The sequence below is a fragment of the Mesoplodon densirostris genome, chromosome 18 (assembly GCF_025265405.1).
Source record: "Mesoplodon densirostris isolate mMesDen1 chromosome 18, mMesDen1 primary haplotype, whole genome shotgun sequence".
NCBI lineage: Eukaryota > Metazoa > Chordata > Mammalia > Artiodactyla > Ziphiidae > Mesoplodon > Mesoplodon densirostris.
This window is the reverse complement of record NC_082678.1, coordinates 14,923,245-14,941,358: the sequence shown is the minus strand read 5'-3', so window position 1 is coordinate 14,941,358 and position 18,114 is coordinate 14,923,245. Positions and strand designations below refer to the sequence as shown.

The 18,114-nt window shown below is 43.1% G+C and overlaps 1 protein-coding gene across 2 annotated transcripts in view; it reads left to right on the top strand.

Annotated features, from left to right (window-relative positions):
• The window catches only part of RPTOR (regulatory associated protein of MTOR complex 1), a 342,733-nt gene that overhangs the window by 154,775 nt on the left and 169,844 nt on the right, over positions 1–18,114 (top strand). For both annotated transcript variants that reach the window (XM_060081126.1, XM_060081127.1), the window contains exon 4: positions 3,897–4,055. In XM_060081126.1, the coding sequence (XP_059937109.1) occupies positions 3,897–4,055 (159 nt within the window). The remainder of the gene's footprint in view (positions 1–3,896; positions 4,056–18,114) is intronic.

The following is an 18,114-nucleotide window of genomic DNA, read 5'->3' as shown; positions in this document are numbered from 1 at the left end:
TGTGTAGAGCCTGAAGACTCAGTGCCCTGTTTCTGTCTCACCCAGAGCACAAATAAGTAGTTTATTGGTGATGAGTCAGGAATGTTTTCCTGCATCCTTTGTTTTTTTTGGTGGGGGGTCACGGGATCTTAATTCCCCGACCAGGGATCAAACCTGGCCCCTGGCAGTGGAAGCTCGGAGTCCTAACCACTGGACTGCCAGGAAATTCCCTCCTCTATCCTTTTCTTAACTGTTTAATATGCAGAATTCCATATAGCAAAGTAGAAGAATTATTGAACATCTAAGTACCCACCTCCTAGACACAACAGTTTTTACATATACACTTTCTAGTTTTGTGCTGAAATTCACTTGTGTCACTTCAGTGTCAGATAGGATTCATCATTTTGGTTTGTTTCATTACAGATTATTGTAATCAGTGTCAGTAAAAGTTTGATAGTCACTCAGCAACTGTTTGCTAATAACTGAGCATGTTGTGAGGCCATGGGAAGAATATAAAAACAGAGCTGGGTACTGAAAGGCACACATGAAACTATAATCCGTGTCTGCCCTCGTGGGGTTTACAGTGTCCATTGAGCTCAGACAGCTTCACAGGAACATATGACAAAGAGTATAAGTTAGTTTAGTGACAGAAAAGATTATTCCTGCCAAAGGGGACCAAGAAGGAATTCTGCACAAGAGCTAGATGTTGAACTGGTGCTCCCAGAACATGTGGTTTAGGTGAGCCAACACAGGCTGAGATGCCCACCTGGCTGGAGGGAGCAGGTGACACGGCTGCATCCCCAGGCTGGGCACAGGCTCCATGCCCCTGAGTGCCCCGTGTCCTCAGCCCCCACTTCCACACAGACCCCGTCTCTCCTGGGGCCAGCCTTGCTCTGGTAGCGTGGGTAATGCGCAGCCCCTCTGTCAGTGTCAGATTAATGCACATTGCCTCGATGAGAATGAATTTGAAAACATCGCATTATGTGTTGGCTTTCTCTAGTCTCCTTTGTGACACAGTTTTATTTTACAAATAGCATTCTGGACCTTATGGAAGAAACACAGGGAGAGACCACTTTGCTGGACGCTAACCTGCCACCTCAGGGCAGGGTCCTAAAATTGTCCTGCAGTGGAATAGGGTTTCTATCCTTTTATTAGTTTGCTTACAGTTGGAAAAAATTGGGGGAATCTGGAGGAACCTTCTTCTGAGTTTCATCATCCTGAAGCTTCTGTGTTTGTGCCCCCAACGCTCTCAGAACACACGATGCAGTATTTCACCAGGATTTTCTACTGTCAGAAATTGCATTATTAGCACGTATTTAATTAGGTGAAACCAAATGTCATCTCAAACATGGAGGAACTAATGCTCTGCGAGGTGAGCCACATTTTCCTGTAGTTTCCTCCCGTGTAGCTCTTCATTTTCCTCTGAAAGGTCAGGACGCCTCTCTCTTTTTACACGAGCCTCTCACTGTGGAGAGGCCTCTCCTGTTGTGGAGCATAGGCTCTGGAAGTGCAGGCTCAGCGGCCATGGCTCATGGGCCCAGCCACTCCACGGCACGTGGGATCTTCCAGGACCGGGGCACGAACCCGTGTCCCCTGCATCGGCAGGCGGACTCTCAACCACTGCGCCACCAGGGAAGCCCCAGGACGCCTCTCTTTTTTTTTTTTTTTTTTTTTTTCGTTTTGCGGTATGCGGGCCTCTCACTGTTGTGGCCTCTCCCGTTGCGGAGCACAGGCTCCGGACGCGCAGGCCCAGCGGCCATGGCTCACGGACCCAGCCGCTCCGCGGCATATGGGATCCTCCCAGACCGGGGCACGAACCCGTATCCCCTGCATCGGCAGGCGGACTCTTAACCACTGCGCCACCAGGGAGGCCCCAGGACGCCTCTCTTAAACGTAGGCTGCAGGTCATCCTCAGGCCTCTGTGTCTGCTTTCCATCTCTGCTCCCTCCACCTCCCTGCTCTTCTTTTGAAACAACATCAGCGGATGCTTCCTGAGCAGCACCTGTCACTGTGTGCTGAGCCCTGCACCAGGTGGCAGGCCCACAGCGGGAGCCATGATGCTTCAAACACAGTTTCCTCGCCGTTCATGGTCCTGTTCTCACCACTGTTTTCTTCAAGTGATATCATGGCACTGGGTTGGTTTTTTGTTTGTTTTTTGTTTTAAATTTAACATTTTAAATAAAGTTTGAGAACTTTATCAAAGTAACAAACATACACATTATTTTTTGAAAGTCAGAACATAATCCCTACCTAGAGGTAAACCCTTTTAGCTGTGTTTTTTGGATAGATATGCCCATATTTTAGAACAATATGTGTATGCTGCTTTTTATTGATTTATCAACTTGAGGTGTTTTTATTGACTTCCTGGTGTGGCTTTAGTGCTTTTATACACATCACTTCCATGCGACCATCTAGTATGGTTATAGATTTACACTTTCAGTTCTTTTTTTATTGGGAATTTACCATTGAAAGTTCTTTGAAACCAAACAAAAGGAAATGAATATAAAGTGGAGAGACTCTTCTGATGACCACGTGTACCCCTCACCCAGCCTCAGCGTCCTCACCACACTCAGGTTATCTTGAAGTTTGCACAGTTTCTAATGAAATAAAATCAGTGTTCATAACATTATGACTGTGTGAACACTGTTCTCCAAAAAGCCAGGAAACGTGTTTGGACCTAATTCTGGACTGTGTAGTAGCTCCCTGGTCTGCTGGTCTCTCTGGGCCCCAACCCTCACCTTTTACTTAGAGAGGCCCAGAGGAGGTTGGAGTGTCGGGGGGCAGGACCCCTCATAGCTCTCCTTTCAGTGTTTTCCTGGCTGTTCTGGCATATTTAGTTTCCAAGCGAACTTCAGTAGCAGCTTGTCAAGCTCCGCAAAATAGCTGCTTGTTATATTTATTGGGAACGTGTGGACTCTTAACCTGGGGAGAACTGATGTCTTAAGAATGTGGGTGCATCCTACCCAGGCAGGGAGCATCTCCCATTTGTTCAACCCTCCTTCTGTTTTCCAGGAGAGTTTTACAAAATTTCCTTGTCAGGGTTTTGTATATTTCTTGTTAAGTTCAATCTTCTTGTTGCTTTAGAAGTGGGGGTTCCTTACGATTTTAACTATCTGTGGTTTGTGTGTGTGTGTATATATATATATATATATATATATATATATATATAGGCTGTTGATTTCTGTGTGTTTACTTTAGGTCCTGCTAATTAATTGAATCCTTTATGTTCATCAGCAAGGGTCCAGGCAGGAGTAGTGGGAGGGGGTAAGCAGGGCAAATATGACTAAGCAAGAGAGGGGCAGTTTGCTTCCTTACTTTGTTGTCTTTTTGAAACTATTCTCCCTTGCTACCACATATATTATAGCTTCCTGTGTTTAAGCAAATTCTCTTCCATGTTCCAGACAGCTTTTCCAAACAGATTCAATGCTTCTAAGAAATACTTTTGATATCACAGGGATGCTACCTTTTACTTGTGTTACCATGTGGCAGGCATTACTTATTAATCTCATGGGATCTTCACAGTAGTTCTCAATAAATATTTGAGAAAATGAATGTTTACAACCACTCTGTGAAGTAGTCATCATCCCAGTTTATAGATGGAGAAATTTGAGGTCACTTGTGCAGGGTCCATTAAATGCAGACTTGGAGTAAAGGATAGAGTTTTTTGGGTTTTTTTAAAAGTATATATTTATTTTTGGCTGCGTTGGGTCTTCGTTGCTGTGCGCAGGCTTTCTCTAGTTGCTTAGTTGCTCCGCAGCATGTGGGATCTTCCCGGACCAGGGCTCAAACCTGTGTCCCCTGCATTGGCAGGTGGATTCCTAACCACTGTGCCACCAGGGAAGCCCCAGGATGGAATTTTAATTCTAGGTATTCCCATGAATCCATGATAAGTTTCTTAATTTTTTCTCCTGCAACAGGCGCGGTACAAGCAGAGCCTCGATCCAACTGTGGATGAAGTGAAGAAGCTTTGCACGTCTTTACGTCGAAATGCCAAGGAGGAGCGGGTCCTCTTCCACTACAATGGGCATGGGGTGCCCAGGCCCACTGTGAACGGCGAGATTTGGGTCTTCAACAAGGTGGGCGTGCCATAAAAGGTTCCTGTGAACTGAATTCATTTCTCTTTTTACAAGAAAATCTGTAAGTTTTGGTGGTTGCCCACAGGTCCTGTTCCCCTGTAGCTTCTATGGAACCATTGATAGATAATCCGTTTCCACAAACCCAAATGCAAGAAGATTGAATAGGGGCTTGGGCCAGTTACCTGGTGGAAGTTTGGGGATTCTTTCTTTCTTTATGTATTTGGCCATGCATGTGGGATCTTAGTTCCCTGACCAGGGATCGAACCCGTGCCCCCTGCAGTAGAAGCGCGGAGTCTTAACCACTGGACTGCCAGGGAAGTCCTGGGGATCATTTGTATTTCAGTGATAAAAGTTGAAAAATAATCAGGCACAGGGAGTTGTTTCTTTTGCGAAACATGTTAATGAAATGGCTATCTAGGGAAGTCATGAGGTCTGGGGGTCTTCTTTTGAGAATCAGTCATGTTCCTAGAAGGTAAAATGGTATAAGTATTCCAAAGAGCTAATACGAAGCAAGTCTGCAGACAGGCCTTCAGCTCTGCTCTCTCCAAGGTCAGTGTAGCCGGCCTCCTACAGTCCCTTAATCAAAAGACTGTAGATGAGGGACTTCCCTGGTGGTCCAGTGGCTAAAACTCCATGCTCCCAATGCAGGGGGCCCGGGTTCAATCCCTGGTCAGGGAACTATCCCACGTACCGCAACTAAGAGTTTGCATGCCTCAACTAAAGATCCCGCATGCAGCAATGAAGATCCCTTGTGCTGCAGCTAAGACCTGGCACAGCCAAATAAATAAATTTAAAAAAAATATATTTTTTTTAAAAGGGACTTCTCTGGTGGTCCAGTGGTTGGGACTCCATGCTCCCAGTGCAGGGGGCCCAGGTTCAATCCCTGGTCACGGAACTAGATCCCACATGCCGCGACTAAGAGCCCGCATGCCACAACTGAAAGATCCCACACGTAGCAACGAAGATCCCACATGCCACAACTAAGACCCTGCTCAGCCAAATAAATAAATAAATAAATATATATATATATATATATATATATATATATATATTTTTTTTTTTTTTTAAGACTGTAGATGAAAGTGAGGGGTAAACGACACCCCTTCCCACCATCCTGGGTCCTGTGCTGCAGGCTCTTATCACATCCTCCGAGAGGTGGTGCCTGTAGGTGTGAGCATTCAGCCCACCTGGCAGCTCCTTACACACTGGAGCACATGAACCAGGACAGGAGCTCACCACACCTGAGTTCTGACTTCAGCCTCACCACTTGTTAGCCCCAGGACATGGACAAATGAGAAGACTTCCTAGACCTCTGTTCCTTATTGTGGAAGCTCCTTCATAGTGAAGGATTAAAGTACCCAACACACCATTCACATAGTGAATTCTCAGGGGACGTCCACTCTTCCACAGGTGGCCAACAGGTAGGCAGACGGGACAGTTGGGGACCTGGAGGAGACTGAGTGGAGAAGAGGCCTGGACCCAGCTCCTCCCTCAGGATAGTGCCCTCTCTGCCTTGTATGTACCTAGATACCAACTTGATTTTAATAATTTTTATTATTATATAGATTCAAAATTGTAGTTATAAAAGAAGTAGAATTAAAAGAAATATGATGTCATGAACCACCAGCCATCCACCAGCCGGTTCAGAAAACGAGCCTACAGGGTCCCTGCATGCCCTCCTCACTTTCACCCCTACCCCACCCTCCCAGGTGACTGGCCCCTGAATGCTGAGTTGATCGGTACCATGCTTTTTATAGCTTCCCCATCTTTGGGGGCTCTCCAGACACACGGGGGTTGGGTGTTTTCTGGTTGACGGGATTGGGGTCATTCCTGCTCAGTTATGTGCTGAGGGTCATCCCCCAACTGCTGTGGCTGTGCTTCCTCCTTCAGCCCCGCTGGTGGCCCTCCCAGTGCCTCCTGTGTACACAGACATTGGGTCTGTCCCGTCTTTGTCCAGTTCTAAACTGCCTGCGTGTTTGCATTACCCATGTCCTCCCAACACTGCGGGGGTAGGGGGGAGGTGGAGCACTGCGTGATGGTGCAGTCCAGTCACCCCAATAACTGTGAGGCCGGTGCCCTCTGGTTTCTAGGTCTGCCACATAGGCTCCCCCTCTTGCAGTGCTGTTTCCTGTTTTTCACTTGGGTTGTGTCTTTTTCTTATTTCTTATTGAAGGAATTCTTTATATTCTGGACAGTAACACTTTACCATTTTTGTTGATTGCAAATGTCCCTGAGTTTATGGCTTGGTTTTTTGGTTTGTCTGTTTGCTTCCGTTCTCTTGTGTTGTCCCTTAGTAGACAGGAGTTCTTTATTTTGAAGTGGTCACTGTTCAGTCTTCCCTTAGGATGTGGGCATTTTGTATCTTCTTTAAGAAGACTTTCCTTATGCCAAGGTTACAGAAGTATTCCACTATGTGTTCTTTCAAAAGTGTATTTTTGTCTATTAATTTGGGTCTTTAATCTACCTGGAACTGATTTTTGCACATACTGTTAGGTAGGGGTTCAAATTCTTTTTTTTTTTTTCAAATGGATACCATTACCATTTAATGCCAGCTTTGGACTCGTCAAGTTTCCTTAGTGAGTGTGTATGTTTCTGAGCTCTCTGTTCTGTTCCATGGGTTTCCCTCTGTGCCCGTAAACTTTTTTTTTTTCTTAATAAATTTTTTTTTTTTTAATTTTTGGCTGTGTTGTGTCTTCATTGCTGCATGAGGGCTTTCTCTAGTTGCAGCGAGCAGTGGCTTCTCTGTTGCGGAGCACGGGCTCCAGGCACGCAGGCTCAGTAGTTGTATGTACCTAGATACCAACTTGATTTTAATCATTTTTATTATTATATAGATTCAAAACTGTAGTTATAAAAGAGGTAGAATTAAAAGAAATATGATGTTGGGCTTCCCTGGTGGCACAGTGGTTGAGAATCTGCCTGCTAATGCAGGGGACACGGGTTCGAGCCCTGGTCTGGGAGGATGCCGCGGAGCAACTAGGCCCGTGAGCCACAACTACTGAGCCTGCGTGTCTGGAGCCTGTGCTCCACAACAAGAGAGGCCACAATAGTGAGAGGCCCGTGCACCGTGATGAAGAGTGGCCCCCGCTTGCCACAACTAGAGAAAGCCCTCGCACAGAAACGAAGACCCAACACAGCAAAAATTAATCAATTAATTAATAAACTCCTACTGCCAACATCTTCTTAAAAAAAAAAAAAAATGATGTCATGAACCACCAGCCGTCTTAGTAGTAGACCAGGGCTCAAACCTGTGTCCCCTGCATTGGCAGGTGGATTCTTAATCACTGCACTACCAGGGAAGCCCCTGTAAACTATTTTAATGAGTATAGGTTTTCAATGATTCTTGACATTTGGGAAGGCAAGTTTCCCTCCTTTGTTCTTTTTGGTCCTTTGATCTTCCATGAAAATATTAAAGCAACTTGCCAATCAGTGGATTAATGGGCGGAGACTCAACATCTTTATATTGTTGAGTTTCCAAGCTCTTTTTAAGCGTTTATCAATAGTATTTTATAATTTCATAAAGGTTTATATATATATATTTTTTGTGGGGTGCTGCGTTGGGTCTTTGTTGCCGTGCACAGGCTTTCTCTAGTTGTGGCGAGCGGGGGCTACTCTTCGTTGCAGTGCGCAGGCTTCTCACTGCGGTGGCTTCTCTTGTTGCGGAGCACAGGCTCTAGGCTTGCGGGCTTCAGTAGTTGTGGCACGTGGGCTCTAGAGCGCAGGCTCAGTAGTTGTGGCCCACGGGCTTAGTTGCTCCGCGGCATGTGGGATCTTCCCAGACCAGGGCTCGAACCCGTGTCCCCTGCATTGGCAGGCGGATTCTTAACCACTGCACCAACAGGGAAGCCCGATACTTTATATTTTTTGATGTTGTTAAAAATGTTTGCTATAAAAAATATATTTTGCGAGTTTTTATCAGGGTATATGGCAAGGCAGTTGATTTTTTTTTTTTCTTTTTGCGGTATGTGGGCCTCTCACTGTTGTGGCCTCTCCCGTTGCGGAGCACAGGCTCCGGATGCGCAGGCCCAGCGGCCATGGCTCACGGGCCCAGCCGCTCCGCGGCATATGGGATCCTCCCAGACCGGGGCACGAACCCGTATCCCCTGCATCAGCAGGCGGACTCTTAACCACTGCGCCACCAGGGAGGCCCGGCAGTTGATTTTTGTACATTTATTTTATGTCTACTAATTTTGCTATTCTCTCATTGATTCTAATGATTTGTACATATTTTAAAACTTTTTTAACAGACCACCACATGGTGTGGAAATCATGGCAGTTTTATTTCTTTCCTTCCCGTCTTGTTGTGTTTACTGTTCATATCTTACTGTGCCTCCAACGCCTCCCAGAGCGTGGAGTGGTGACTGCATGTCCTTATCTCACCCCTCATTTCGAAGGGAGTGCCTCCTGTGCGTCAGTGTATGATGTTTGCTATAGATATTTGTAAAAAGAATAAAAAATAAGAAAACCCCTTATCAGATGAAAAAAGTGCCCTTCTATTCCTAGTTTATTTTTTCAAATCATGAATAGATGTTGCTTTTCCCCAAGCCATTATGTGTGTGTGTGTGTTAGATGACGGTATGATTTTTCTCCTTTAAACTGGAAATGCATTGAAAGGTATATGATTTTCTAATATTAAATATACCTTTCCTTTGTGGGATAACCTAGTGTGCCTTTATCAATTATGTGTTTCATACAGGGGTTAATTCTGTTGTTGGTATTGTGTTTCGTATTTTTACATCTGTGTTCACGAGTGAGATTGGTTTGGAATTTTTCTTTCTCTTGTTGTCTTTGGATAATCAGTGTAACTGTGGCCTCAGAAAATAAGTTGAGGGAGTGCTCCACTTAGATACGCAGGGAGTGTTTTTGTGAGATTTGAAGTACATGTTGTCTGAATATTGGGTGAAGCTTACAAATCAAGCTGTCGGGCTGGTATTTTGTATGTGGAGAGATCTTTGACTACCTATTTAGTTTCCTTCATTGCTAAAGGGCTATCCATATGTTCTGTTTCTTCTTGAGTGAGCTTTGCTAACTTACTCTTGTAGGAATTTGTCCATTTCAGCTAAATTTTCAAATTTGTTGACAAAATGTGACTCATATTTCCTTATTAATTTATCAGAGTCTGGGTTAGTGATGTGTCTTCATTCATTTTTGATATTGATACTGGATACCTTCTTTCTCTTTTCTTGTTGATCACTCTTACCAGAGGTTTCTGTATATTTCATTAGTCTTTTCAAAGAATCAACATTTAACTTTCCCTCCTCCAGAAGGATTGAAAGAACAATAGAATGAATACTTTTATACTTTTCACCTGTATTCATCAGTTAACACTTTGCCACATTTGCTTTATATCTCTGTATAGCTAAATATTTTTTACCTTAGCCATTTGAAAGTTACAGATATCATGACACTAAAAACAAGGACATTTTAGTACATAACTATAATACCCTTAAATTGCTCAAGAAATTTAACATCAACTCTATAATATCATTTAATACGAAGCCCATAATCAAAATCTCCCACTGCCTCAAAAATGTGTGATTGTAAGCATTTTATGTTTGTTGATTTGGTTTTGCATTCAGGATCCAGCCCAGGTTCGTGCATTGCATTGAACTGTTAGTCATCTTTCTCAGTCTCCTCGAATATATAGAAAAAGAAATTGCTCTTTGCCTTTTTTCTTTATTGACATTGACATTTTTTTAGTGAGGTTATTTTATTGTCTTCTTGTAGTAAGTTATCATAGTTACATGTCAGTCTTTTTTTTAAAAAATAGGCATTATTTTTTTTTACAGCAGTTTTAGTTTTTAGAAAAATTAAAAAGTACAGAATTTCCACATACAGTCGTCCCTTGGTCTTCACAAGGGAATGGTTCCGGGACCCACTGCAGATACCAAAATCTGTGGATGCTCAAGTCACTTAGTTGGCCCATCATATTCACAGTTCCAGATCCCCAGATCAAACCCACTGAGGATCATGTAGTCCTGTATGTATTTAGTGGAAAAAAAATCTGCTTATAAGTAGAGCTGCGTAGTTCAAACGCGTGTTGTTCAAGGGTCAGTTGTATTCTCACTCCCTACCTGGCCTACACCTTTCCTCGGTGTGGTATATTTGTTACAATTGATGATCCAGTATTGATACATTATTACTAACTAGAGTCCATAGTTTATACTAGTGTTTATTCTTCGTTTTGTACAGTTCTGTCGGTTTTGCCAAATACATAATATCATGTATCCACCATTATAGTATATTGGATAGTTTCACTGCCCTAAAATCCTGTGCTCCACCTATATCTCCCTTTCTGCCTGTCCTCCCCAACCCTTGGCAACCACTGATATTTTCACTGTCTCTATAATTTTACCTTTTCCAGAGTGTCATATAGTTAGAACCATATAGTATATAGTGCTTTAAAACTGTTTTTTTTTTTCAATTAGGCTTATGCATTCAAGGTTTCTTCATGTCTAGATAGCTCATTTTCTTTTTACCGCTGAAAAACATTCCACTAGTGAAGGACATCTTGGTTGCTTCCAGTTTTTGGCAATTGTGAATAATGCTGTTCTAAACTTTTGTGCAGATTTTTGTATAGACATGATTTCTTCTCATTTGGGTAAATACCTAAGAGAGCCATTGCTAGACCAGCTGGTATGTTTAGCTTTCTAAGAAATTGCCAAACTCTGTTCCAAAGTGGCTCTGTAGGTTGCATTCCCACCAGCAACGAATGGGAGCTCCTGTTGCTCCACATCGTCCTCAGCATTTGTTGTTGCTCGTGTTTTGGATTTTAGCCATTCTAATTAGGTGCACAGTGGTATCGCATTTTAATTTGCAATTCCTTAATGACATACGATGTTGAGCATCTTTTCATATGCTTATTTGCCATCTATATATTTTCTTTGGTGGGGTTTCCATATCTTTTGCCCCCTTTTAAATGGGGTTATTTGTTTTCTTACTCAGTTTTAAGAGTTCTTTTAATATTTGGGTACAAGTCCTTTATCAGAAATTCGTTTTTAAAATATTTCCTCCCATTCTGTTATTTGTGTTTCCATTCTCTGAAGAGTGGGCACTGACTTTTTGGAGAGTCCAGACCAGTTATCCTCTAAAATGCCCCCCATTCTTTGTTTTTTTCATGAGTTTATATCAGACTGGATAAAAAGCAAAATCAAACTTTGTGCTGTCAGCAAGAGATGCACTTTAAATACAAAGACACATAAAAGTTGAATGTAAAAAGGTGTATCATGAAATACTAGTTGAAAGAGAGCTGGAGTGGACATATTACTAATTAGAAAATAGACTTCAAGACAAGGAGTTTTGTCACAGATGAAGAGAGACATAATGTGTAGACGGCTAATAGGAGAGTTAAAGATACATAAAGCAAGATTACAAGGGCCAATGAGAGAAAGAAACACATCCATAATCCTAGTTGGATATTTGAGTAATCATCTGGCAGTTATTGATAGGTTAAAACTGGTGTTAAAATTGAAGATAAAATTGATAATTAAAAACTTTCTCACAAGGAAAACTCCAGTCATGGTATATTATATTTTTCTAAAAAAAAAAAAATCAGTTACTATTATAAAAGACTATCAGGGCTTCCCTGGTGGCGCAGTGGTTGAGAGTCCGCCTGCCAATGCAGGGGACACGGGTTCATGCCCCGGTCCGGGAAGATCCCACATGCCACGGAGCGGCTGGGCCCATGGGCCATGGCCGCTGAGCCTGCGTGTCCGGAGCCTGTGCTCCGCAGCAGGAGAGGCCACAGCAGTGAGAGGCCTGTGTACCGCAAAAAAAAAAAAAAAAAGACTGTCAGTCACTCTGACTCAGTTAACAGAACCCTGCACCCAACGCCCACAGAACACACATTGTCCCGGGCAGGTGGACCGCTCACTAAGAAAGGCCTGTGCTGGGTCACAGAAATGTCATAATAAAGTTTGAAGGATTGAAATCATTCAGAGTCTATTCTCCGGCCACAGAATCTGAAATTGTAGGCTAGCTGGAAAATCCTCAAATATTTGGAAATTAAATGACACATGTATGAAAAAAGGTATCACAAGGGATAATAAAAATAATTCAAACTAAACAATAATGAAAAGACGACTTGTTAAAATTTGTAGGATACAGCTAAAGCAGTGCTTGTATAAAAATGTATAGCTTTATTAAATCCTTATACAGAAGGGAAGAAAAGCTTAAAATAAAAATCTAAATATCTACCTTAAGAAACTAGGAAATGTTGAGCAACTTAAACTCAAAGGAAGTAGAAGGAAGAAGTGATAAAGAGCACAAATCAGTAAAATAGAGAACAGGTGGTAGAGAAAGTTAACAAAGCTAAAATTTGATTTTTGGAAAACATCTGTGAAATTAACAAGTCTTTGGCTAGGTAGCAAGAAAAAAGAAGATACAGTCAACATTTAGGAATGAAAGGGGATATCGCCACATATCCTATAGACATTGAAAAGATAGGGAATGTTAATAATGTTATACCAATACATTTAGTAACTTAAATTAGATGCAAAATACCTTTTAAAATACAGCTGAAGCGACCCAAAATGAAATAGAAAATCTGAATAGCCCTAGATCATTCAAAGAAATTGAATTCACAGTTAAAAACCTTCTTACATGTTGACTCATGGGTGAATGGATATTTTTATTTAAGTATCATCTTATCATCACAGTGTTTCCTGATCACTATATGTAAAGTGTTAAATCATAGATGGAAAAAGGGAAGTGTTCTTCATGATGCATAGGAAGTACAGTTTACACCAAAACTGGAAAGTGAATGTTCTCTGTTTCCATCAACATTTGCACTGTCTGCACCAGGGGTTCTCAAAGTACAGGTCCCAGACCAGTAGCAGCAGTATTCTTGGAATTTATAACACATGCAGATTATCAGACCCCATCCAAGACTTATGGAAGCCTATTCTGGGGAGGGGCCCAGATTTCTGCGTTTTAACGAGCCCTCTAGGCCATTCTGATGCACTCTCATTTGAGAATTCTTCCTCCATAAATCTGGTTTTCAAATATAGGACATCTGAGAAGTCAGTTAAGATATGGTCTAAGGTTTTATGTCTCAGCATCAAGAAAACAATATTTTTTTAAAACTTTAAAGCTCTTATAAAGAGATAGCCCAAAGTTTTCTATCACTTCTCCTGAAGAAAGAGAATTTTTACTGATGGTCTTCAGCTATTGCAAGCAAACACAAAAATGCTAGAAAGGTCAAGTTTACAATAAAATTAACAGCTTTTTTTGGAGAGGGGGACAACTGCTGTATTCTCAATATGGATAAAGTAACAATTACAACAAATGTTAAATGTGGTCTGGCACAAATATTGCTTTTAAAAAATCACAAATCTTTTTTTTTGTTTGTTTGTTTGTTTTTTGTTTTTTTTGCAGTACGCGGGCCTCTCACTGTTGTGGCCTCTCCCGTCTCGGAGCACAGGCTCTGGACGCGCAGGCTGAGCAGCCATGGCTCACGGGCCCAGCCACTCCGTGGCATGTGGGATCTTCTCGGACCGGGTCACGAACCCGCGTCCCCTGCATCGGCAGGCAGACTCTCAAGCACTGCACCACCAGGGAAGCCCACAAATACATCTTTTTGATAATAGCACATTTAAAAACCTTTATGATCCATCTTTCAACAGACTCAGTAATGAACTATATACTAAATCAGAATAAGAGGCATATATTTGATAGTGATATGCAGTTTTTCCAAACCAATAAATTCTATTATTTAAATAACATTTATTTAGCATTACTCATAAGGTAAACAATTATTGAACTGTAGTAAAGGAAAGGCAGAGAAAGTATCAACAAAGCCAATAAACCTTCAGCCTTAAGGATTTTAAGAGACTAGGAGTTTGCTTGCGACTTAAACCCTGCAGTGTTTGGTTCACAAGTACCATTGCCCCATACCTAACATCTCTGGGCCATCACCTCCCAATACCGGTTCCTTCAGAAGGAAGATGAATCTTCTGCTTACCCATGCCCCTCTGCTCTCCTTGGAGGACAGCTGTATGCAGACGCCCTTACTGTCCAGGGGAAGCCAGGATGACACATCCAGATATGCCTGTGGTTCCTGTCTATGAGGTCAGAGGAAGCATGCATCCTTGGGGGCTTTACCGGAAAGCCCTTAGGAGGATGCCATTTTACTATGGCTAAGACTTCTGACTCACATTCTGAGCTCTTTGGGAGAAGATGTACAGACCTTCCTCAACTTACAGTGGGGTTATGCCCCATAAACCCATCATAGTTGGAAATGCCAAAAGCTGAAAACACCTGTGCTACACCTAACCTACCAAACATCATAGCTGAGCCTCGCCTACCTCAAACATGCCCAGAACGCTTACATTAGCCTGCAGTTGGGTGGAATCATCTAACACAGAGACTATTTTATAATAAAGTGTTGACTGTCTCATGTAATTTTTATTGAATACTGTACTGACAGTGAGAAACAGAACAGTTGTCTGGGTCCAGGATGGTTTTAAGTGTATCAGTTGTTCACCCTCATGATTTCGGGCTGACTGGGGGCTGTGCTCGCTGCCACTGCCCAGCATCATGGGAGAGGATCAGACTGCATATCGCTAGCCTGGGAAAGAACAACGTTCAAAGTATGGTTTCTACTGAATGCGTGTCGCTTTGCACCATGTAAAGTCAAAAACTCATATAAGTTGAAACATCGGGGGTCAGGGACCGTCTGAACTTAGAATCTGCTCGGAGATGGAGAGTTGCTTCTTAGGACCTGGCTGGCTTTACCTGGAGAACAAAGTGCCCTTCCTCCGAGCTCCTGTCCCAGGGCTCAGTGCTTGGCTGCCTCTGTGGTTGACTCAGCTGTGATGACAGTCTGATGAAGCATGTGGCTTTTTTTTTTGATGTTTAATATAACCTGACAGATAAAGTGGAGTGTAATGAATAAATTATTTAAAACCTATTTCTGTTTCTTTGTTTGAAGTGAAAACAGGGCCTTGAATATGTTTTTTCAAGAGAAAGGAGAGACGCTTTGATTAGGAATTCTCTGTGCTCGTAGTTTTTGGTGGGGGGAGAAACCAAACCATTGCCTGAAAGGCTGTGGAGTGTTTCTGGCAGCCTTCAGTGCGTGGGGGACTTCGACTTCTCCAGCTTGTGTAGGTTGGTTCAGCCTAGAAGACACGGGGATAATTGCACGGGGTGGAAACAGTTGCACTTCAGGTGTTGTTTCTGTTCTGTTCACTCGCTGCAGCACCAGGGCTGTCATCCTGCAGGCCTCCCTTTGCAGGTTTGCAGGACCGTGATTCTGGCCCGAAGCTTGACAAACTCCCCAGGATCCTTCTGAGATGGGAAATGAGATCCACCTGCTCATGTTCCAATAAGGATTCGTTCTCAAAGGCCATTTTCCGCAATATGGTTTAATAGAGTTGATTTTGTATCCCTAAGGAAAACAGACTTCCAAGTTTCACAGGCTTACTAAACTACAGATATACAGCTACTGCTTTAAATGAAATCATCTCTCCTCAAAGGCATTGGTTCTCACCAGGGGAGGCTCCCCCTCAGGGTGCATTTGGCAGTGTCCAGAGACCTTTTTGGTTGTCACAACTGGGCAGAGAGGGGGAAGTGCTGTTGGCAGGGCTGCTGCCAAGCCTGATGCAGTGCCCGGGATGAGCCCCACACTGACTGACCAGCCTCAAACGTCCACAGGGCTGGGGTGTCTCCACTTCAGCCACAGAGGCCCTTGCTGCTCAGAGGTTGCCACCCACCATGCAGCCCATCTGTGTGGAGGTGTGGAGGTGTGGAGGTGTGGAGGTGTGGGTCCAAGCCATTTTCTGTGGCTGAGCATCCCTGTGGACGGTATAAGGTGCCAGACCCTCTCACAACTAAAAGTCATGAGGCTAAAGACCAATTCCGAAAGCTCCTTGCATGCTGCCCCTTGGACAAGCATTAGAAAATGGAGGTGCTTCTGCCCTCCAGTGGGACTGGGCGGCTGACAACTCCACTTGAACCATTTCCGTGGCAGCCAGTGGCACAGGGAATGAAAGGGAAAACCCTTAACGAGTTTCCTGGTGGATTAGTGCTTTATTATTTTAATGAGTCACCATTAATTACCTTTGTATCTCAGAAACTTAGAAAGTAACTTTTGATTTGGGGGAAATATAAAAATTACATTTCAGTTCAAAAGGCCAGACCTCAAAACACAGTTAAAATATATTTTATTGCGTGCTGCTTTGCTGCCTTTGGGGCCTTCTGGGGCTGTACCTAGAAGGCAGCAAAGATGACAGCATCGCCCTTTCCCAGCAGTCACTTGGATGACGTGGTGGCAGGAATGGGGTCAGAACTGCCCCAGCCATATTTGGCCCCTCCTCACTGAGCTAGAACCTTGTGGGAAGCAGATAAACAGCAGAGTGTGGCTGGCATATAAAAATGTGATGATTTCCCAGGCTGGTGCTAAAATCCTTTCTCCTCTCAGTGTAAGGGTGTCCCTGCCCAATTAAAGGGTTCCTTTTGGCCCTTTTCTCCCCCGTAGCAGTGGGGGCTGCAGGTGAACAAGGGGAGGGAGGCTGCTGGGCAGAGGGCCGGAGAGGAGCGCTCTTCCCTGCTGGGCCCGGGGAGGCGCTGGCTTGTGTCCTGCTCTGTCCAATGTAGCATGTGCTGAAGCCTTTTTACTTGTGCAGATAACATGTAATACCTGCTCATTATGAAACACTGACCGAACGTAAAGTATGTTATAGTGAACCCTGGAGCTTACCCTTTTCCTCCCTCCTTTTAATAGTTGTGTGCATTTTGTGTTTTAAAAAAATACAAGTAATTTCTATTCTAAAAGGTTCCAAGAGAACAGAAGTTTTAAAAGAAATAGATATGACACTTTCTTACCACCCCACACCCCTGTCACCTCCCCAGTCAGAGAAAGCAGCCCTTAGCAGTCCTGTGTTCTTCTTTCAGCACCATTTATAAGACCTTTCACTCAGCACGTTTCTGCTGAGTCCTCATTTCATTCAGCTTAAGTGCTGGGCATGTGGTGCTTTACACACAAAACAGGATATTATATGTGAGATTCTAAGACTTGCATTTTTAAAATCATGACAAGCCTCTGACATCTCTCCATGTCAGTGCATATAAATAACCTTGCATGGTGTTCCATAACGTGGGTGTATGGGGGCCCCCTTTGCCTAATGATCCCTTCATATTGGATATATTAGGATCCAAGATTGGTTGTGATAGTCCCTGTGGGCCGTCTGGGACTGCTGTGGCATCGTCATGACATGGGGCCCAGGCCCCTTCCATCACACAGCTCTGTTGTCCCCCTGCTTATGTCTTCTGCCATGTTCACATTTCCTCCCGGGAAGGGAAAGAGGGCGGCACGTATAATTTAGACACATTTCTGATCATGTCCCATTGGCCAGAATTGGGCTGCAAGATCAGACTTAGCTGCAAAGGAAACTGGGAACTGTGCTCAGCTAAACTTGCATTGAGGATGAAGATGGGAAAAATAGGTGTTAGACTGGCAGTCTTTTCCACAGTAGCATGTAGACAGCTTACAGGTTTTTACCAGTGAAAGTATTATACATTCTTTTATGTACATTTCTGTATACAAATGCAAGTATTTCTATAGGATGGACACCTAGAAGTCAAAGGTATGTACAGTAAAAATTTTAAGAACCACACAAATTGCCTTCCAAAAATAGCTTCCTCAATTTATACTCACACCAACGATAAGCCAGCACCCTGTTGAACATTGTCGTCAGCATGGGGTATTATTCATACTTAAAACTTGTTTCCAGTTTGCTGGATGAAGATAGGTAGGTGGATGATTCTCACTGTAATTTGCATTTCCATGATTAATCGAGAGCGTGAAACTTTCATAGTTGTTGATCATTCATGTTTCTTCTGTGAATTGCCTGTGTGAAGCTTTTGCCTATTGTATATTGTTTTTGTTGTTTTGTCTTTGTTGATCTGCAGCAGAAGCTTATATACACACACACGTTCTAAATATAAAGCCTACGTCACATATGTTGTACCTACTTTATTCTTAACTTGCTTGTCACGGGTATATGTTTTTTTCAGAATTATATAATTTTTACGTTGCTCTATTTTTCTTTAACGTTTCTAG